General features: G+C 36.1%; 1 protein-coding gene across 2 annotated transcripts in view; it reads right to left on the minus strand.

Moving 5' to 3' along the window:
• Nucleotides 1–4,102: 4,102 nt before the first annotated feature.
• Nucleotides 4,103–6,592, minus strand: part of LOC106476203 (hairy/enhancer-of-split related with YRPW motif protein-like) — an 8,124-nt gene continuing 5,634 nt past the window's right edge. For both annotated transcript variants that reach the window (XM_022380134.1, XM_022380133.1), the window contains exons 3-4: nt 5,331–5,418; nt 4,103–5,004 (exon numbers count right to left, since the gene is read on the minus strand). In XM_022380134.1, coding sequence (XP_022235842.1) covers nt 4,346–5,004; nt 5,331–5,418 — 747 coding nt within the window. In that variant the 3' untranslated portion in view covers nt 4,103–4,345. The remainder of the gene's footprint in view (nt 5,005–5,330; nt 5,419–6,592) is intronic.

Genomic DNA, 6,592 nt, shown 5'->3' on the forward strand with positions numbered 1-6,592 from the left:
TTTATATCTACTATGATAACTGATCCAGAAGTGAGTGTTTGTACTTTATATATCTACTGTGATAACTGAGCCAGAAGTGGGTGTTTATATCTACTATGATAACTGATCCAGAAGTGAGTGTTTATATCTACTATGATAACTAAGCCAGAAGTGAATGTTTCTATCTACTATGATAACTGATCCAGAAGTGAGTGTTTCTATTTTACCTGTTTATCTATAAGAACTCAAGGAAGTTCAATTTTACTAAGATTCCGTCGTATATCTGTTTAGATCTTCCATAAAGAAATGTTGATTCACTTGAAGGTCTGTCTAACGATGAACCGCACTAAAGAATTCTCCACGGTGTTACCAGAGATGTAAATACAAAATTTAATCGTGTCGGTAATGGATTTTTACGGCCTAAGTACTAATAATAGCCTAACAAGTTGTGTTTGTTGCAGGGATTCAAACGACACGATACGGGATTTCCGTTCAACTTCTCGTGAAGACTGTGTGTTGTAGAGGGTGAAGTCAACAAAAGAGAGTGTAACCTGAAAGATGCCGCCACGACATTTAAAATTCGTCACGCCACGTGCTAGTTTATAGATGTCCGACGAGATAACCCCCACGCGCACACTGGTGCAGGTGAGACCAACCACACGTTAGGGTATAGAAATGCACGTGCTTCTAAAGCCGTTCCCTCTCAAGTGAGAGTTTATGGGTAAACCTGGATCTACCAACAATGAAATCACAATAAACCCAAATTCTGTTAGTCCTAACCTGCGGTAAATCTTCCACAGACTCAATCAGGCATATAGGATATAGGGTAGTAGAATCTGACACATAGCATCAAAGACTTTCTGTTCTTATCTAAAACGATTTCAGCTGCTCAAAGAATCAAAGAAATCAGAAAAAAATATAATTATATCTTTCTCTAAATCAGAATCGTTCATCCTAAGAGGACCCTAAAGCTAAACATGTTATACTTTAAAGAACAAAACAAACAACATTGTATGTTAGGGTAAATGTAAACTACGTTGATTTTAATTTCATCAACTTACAGACACATTTACGTTTATCCCCCCCCCCTCCTCGCTTTTATACACGGTGTGATCTGTTTCCGAAGATACTTTAATATGAGGGTCCACGAGGTTCTTTTTTTCGTTCGAGACATTCGGGCATAGTCATCCTTAATTATTAATTTATAGGACAGTGGTTAGACAGACAGTCAGCAGCATCCGCCACCACAACGGCTATATCTGTCACTGTTTAACGACACCACGTCTCGAACCTTCAGACTTGCAGCTGTGCACGAAAACCACTACTCACTCAAGAGTAAGGCTATAAGTAAGCGAGTAAGGTTCTGATTCAACTTTAGGGTTAGCTCGGATAGTTCTGATTTATACGGAACTTTAAGGTTAGCTCGGATAGCTGTTTTATACTGAACTTTAGGGTTAGCTCGGATAGTTCTGATTTACACGGAACTTTAGGGTTAGCTTTGATTTATACCGAACTTTAGGGTTAGCTCTGATTTAAACTGAACTTTACGGTTAGATCGGATAGTTCAAACTGATACGGAAGTTTAGGGTTAGCTTTGATTTCTACTGAACTTAATCGTTAGCTCGGATAGTTCTGATTTATACGGAACTTTAGGGTTAGCTTGGATAGTTCTGATTTATACGGAAGTTTAGGGTGAGCTTGGATAGCTCTTGATTTATACTGAACTTTAGGGTTAGCCCGGATAGGTCTGATTTAAACGGAACTTTAGGGTTAGCTTGGATAGCTTTGATTTATACGGAACTTTAGGGTTAGCTCGGAAAGTTCTGATTTATACGGAACTTTAGGGTTAGCTCGGAAAGTTCTGATTTATACTGAAGTTTAGGGCTAGCTCTGATTTATACGGAACTTTATGGTTAGCTCTGATTTATACTGAACTTTAGGGTTAGCCCTGATTTATACAAAACTTTAGAGTCAGCTCAGATAGTTCTGATTTATACGGAACTTTACGGTTAGCTCGGATAGTTCTGATTTATACGGAACTTTAGGGTTAGCTCGGATAGTTCTGATTTATATGGAACTTTAGGGTTAGATCGGATTTATTCTTGAAACACCAGTTAGTCTGTTGTTTAGTGTAGTTAAAGTTTTTATCTGAGTGAACATCATACTAACAATAAGTAGATTAGAAAAATACTGTATACGTTTATACTTTTGAGAATGAAGTCTTTGTTAACTACATATACTGGGAGTACAAGTAGACGATGTTGATTGTATGTAATAACGATTCACTTTTGAAAGTGACTATAATCAATGATACAAAGTTTTCAGAACGACTTTCAATGTTGATTTGTTTTTATTTAACGAGAACCTGAAGTGTTTAGTACGCCTGACTTCCGATCAGAAGGACCAAGGTTCGAGCCCACGATATTCAACTGAATACGCTAAGTACTGTGAGTTATAGGTGTGTTATAAAAGTGACATTCAATCCCGCTGTTCGGTTAACAGAAGCCGATAACTGGTTGTCCTCTCTCTCTCTGGTCTGGGCTAGGACATTTGACCTGGCCATTTAATTAGCTCATGTGATGTAATGGATCAAAACACTAAATACAAACAACAAGTGTAAAGAGAATATTGTTACAACCTGTAACAATTAGTGTAAAGAGAAGATCATTACTACCTGTAACAGTTAGTGTAAAGAGAAGATTGTTACTACCTGTAACGATGTGTGTAAAGAGAAGATTGTTAGTACCTGTAACAATTAGTGTAAAGAGAAGATTATTACTACCTGTAACAGTTAGTGTAAAGAGAAGACTGTTAGTACCTGTAACAATGAGTGTAAAGAGAAGATTGTTACAACCTGTAACAGTTAGTGTAAAGAGAAGACTGTTAGTACCTGTAACAATGAGTGTAAAGAGAAGATTGTTACAACCTGTAACAATGAGTGTAAAGAGAATATTGTTATTACCTGTAACAATGAGTGTAAAGAGAAGATTGTTAGTACCTGTAACAATTAGTGTAAAGAGAAGATTATTACTACCTGTAACAGTTAGTGTAAAGAGAAGACTGTTAGTACCTGTAACAATGAGTGTAAAGAGAAGATTGTTACAACCTGTAACAATGAGTGTAAAGAGAATATTGTTATTACCTGTAACAATGAGTGTAAAGAGAAGATTGTTAGTACCTGTAACAATGAGTGTAAAGAGAAGATTGTTACAACCTGTAACAACGAGTGTAAAGAAAAGATTGTTACAACCTGTAACAATGAGTGTAAAGAGAATATTGTTATTACCTGTAACAATGAGTGTAAAGAGAATATTGTTATTACCTGTAACGATGAGCGTAAAGAGAAAATTGTTACTACCTGTAACAATGAGTGTAAAGAGAAGATTGTTAGTACCTGTAACAGTTAGTGTAAAGAGAATATTGTTACTACCTGTAACAATTAGTGTAAAGAGAAGATCGTTACTACCTGTAACAATGAGTGTAAAGAAAGATTGTTACAACCTGTAACAATTAGTGTAAAGAGAAGATCGTTACTACCTGTAACAGCGAGTGTAAAGAAAAGATCGTTACTACCTGTAACAATTAGTGTAAAGAGAGGATTGTTACAACCTGTAACAACGAGTGTAAAGATTGTTACAACCTGTAACAGTTAGTGTAAAGAGAAGATCGTTACTAACTGTAACAATGAGTGTAAAGAGAAGATTGTTACTACCTGTAACAATTAGTGTAAAGAGGATTGTTACAACCTGTAACAACGAGTGTAAAGATTGTTACAACCTGTAACAGTTAGTGTAAAGAGAAGATCGTTACTAACTGTAACAATGAGTGTAAAGAGAAGATCGTTACTAACTGTAACAATGAGTGTAAAGAGAAGATTGTTACTACCTGTAACAATTAGTGTAAAGAGAAGATTGTAAACTAGTGATAATGTTTCAATATAAACTACTATTTCATAAAATATTCACTTGAAGTGTTTCATGCGAAACTGATAGCTCAAAAACAGAACTAAAAACATATTCAAAACTTTGTCAGTTTATTAAAAATTCACAGAAATATTCATCCACCTTTTACCTCATTGAACAAGTACGTATCCTAGGAGTATCTGTGCGTGTACGTTGTATGATATTTACATTGAATACCTGGAAATCAACTACACAAAGAAACAAGTTTGTTACTGATAACATTTCTGTATTTTGTCTTCGAAAACCTGATATCGGTCATTTAAGGTTGACAAACTTTTAGTAACGAATTCAAACAGGTGAACGTAATAAATCATATGCTGTCTGGAACTACACTGGTTCCTTCTGTTATTTTACTCGAAGTAATCACTAGAAAGTTATATAAATATCATTTTCTCGTCTTTTTTTTACCAAGGGCGCCAAACCATTTTTCCATTAGCCTGATTCAAACCCTCAACATTTCTTATTATTCGAGAATCTTCTTGATTATCGTTTTGACTCGAACCCATTTCCTTTTTCAAAGACATTTTAATTCCAGGATGACGGCCAATAAAATCGCTAGATGACATTTTTCCATTAGCCTGATTCAAACACTCAACATTTCTTATTATTCGAGAATCTTCTTGATTATCGTTTTGACTCGAACCCATTTCCTTTTTCAAAGACATTTTAATTCCAGGATGACGGCCAATAAAATCGCTAGATGACGTATCACGGTTGTACACAGGCCAAAAATAATAACCGCTAGAAAAAAATCCAGGACCAATGAAGGCGTTTTTAACCGGCAATTCGTTATGATTTGGTTCTGTTTCTCTGGAGTTTTCTTCTTGTGTTTGAGAAGAATCCGATGGGACCAACAAGTCGTCTGTCTGTTTCGTCGATTTTTCGCTGTAACGTTTATTGTTTTCTTGGAGCCTTCGATTCAAATGACAAAACAGACGGGGCATGAATTCAGGAGACTGTCTGTATTCATTCGCTGACAAAAAACGAGCAATCTCAGTCATACATTTCCTGTAGCCAATAATAAAACCTTCACCGGGTGGCGCTTCAAGCATGGTGCTGACTTCTACATGGAACAAACAAGAGTTAACGAGGTGGGTATTGAAATACCAACAACTAAGTTTGATCTTTAAACAATCTGTTTCCCATTAATACATGTATTATAACAGAAAATTTAGTTTAAAATGAGGCTTTGCACAAACCAATGACCAGGAATTTGATTTTTATTGTTAAAATAAAACGTTTATGTCATAAATCTGAACACTGACACGCTTATTTCTTAATTATCACGAATTTAATGGAACAGACAACAATAATCAATGTACCACCGCTCACAAACTTAAAAACGAATTTTAAGGTAGAAGATAAATCTTTTTTTTTAGTTTGTCCTACCTGAAGAGAATTTTGTGTGAAGATATCGCAAGTGTAGAACTAACTTTTCTAACATTTCGGCTCTTCGTTTACTAGTGTGAGTTGACGTCTAAAGGAAAGTTAAAAAAAAAAACACACTTTGTTGAGAAATATAAAACATGATCCTCTTTGAACTACATTTAAAATCATAAAGTAATGACGTCATTTTTTTAAAGACTGTAACTAATTTTGTTAAAGTTATAAACGTTATTATAACTAAAGGACAAGTGACATCATTAAGAAATACAAAAACAACTTTTAAAACATCTATTTTTTTTGCAGCCTAATATTAATGTACGTCATATGTTTGTTTGTTTCCATCCCCAATTTTAAATTGATAAACTGGGGGGAAAGTAGCTAGTTAACAGCACCCACCAACGTTTGGGTTACTCTTGTCTGAACGACTCGTGAGATTTGACCGGTATTCTTCTAGCGCACCAATGACCATAAAGTGCAAAACACATTTATTCGACGACGAGACGCGAACCATGAACTCTAGATTTCATATCTGTCGGGTCGGGCGTGGCCTATCAGCGTATATGCTGGGTGGAAGTAACACTGTTAAATATCAACAAACCGCTTATGACTCAAAATCACCGGTACATGTCAATGACATAACTTTACTTTCGAAAATAACCCGGGCCTTCCCGAAGAGGCCCTGGCATGGTCTGGTGGGCCACGGGATCGATACCCGTCGCCAAAGATGTTCGCCCTTTAAACCGTGGGAATATTATAATATGACGGTGAACCCCACTATTTGTTGGTCAAGAGTTGGTGACTGGTGGTGTTGATTAGCTGCCGTCTCTCTCTCTCTAGTCTATCATTTCAAAATTAAGGATGGCTGGGACAGATAGCCCTCGGGTTATGTTGCACAAATTCAACAAGCCTTCTTGAAGTAATCATTCTAACTATTGTAACGTGTCTGCATATCAAAGTGTATGGATTTGGTGTATCTGGATTTTAAGAAAGCATTTGACAAGGTACTACATAAAGGCTTGTAAAAAATTATCTCTGTAGGTGTGGGGGATAAGTTAGCAAATTGGACAGAAGAGTGGCCGGATGTAAGAAAGCAGAGGAATGTTACAGATGGAGTTCAGTCAAACTGGATTAATGTCACAAGTGTCAGGGCTCAGTCTTAGGACCTTTGCTCTTTTTGATTTACATCAACAACATAGATGAAGGAATAGTCAATAAATTACTTAAATTTGCAGATGATATTAAGGTCTTTGGTGTTGCTAGCTGTG

The sequence above is a fragment of the Limulus polyphemus genome, unplaced genomic scaffold, assembly GCF_000517525.1.
Source record: "Limulus polyphemus unplaced genomic scaffold, Limulus_polyphemus-2.1.2 Scaffold10043, whole genome shotgun sequence".
Taxonomy (NCBI): Eukaryota; Metazoa; Arthropoda; class Merostomata; order Xiphosura; family Limulidae; genus Limulus; species Limulus polyphemus.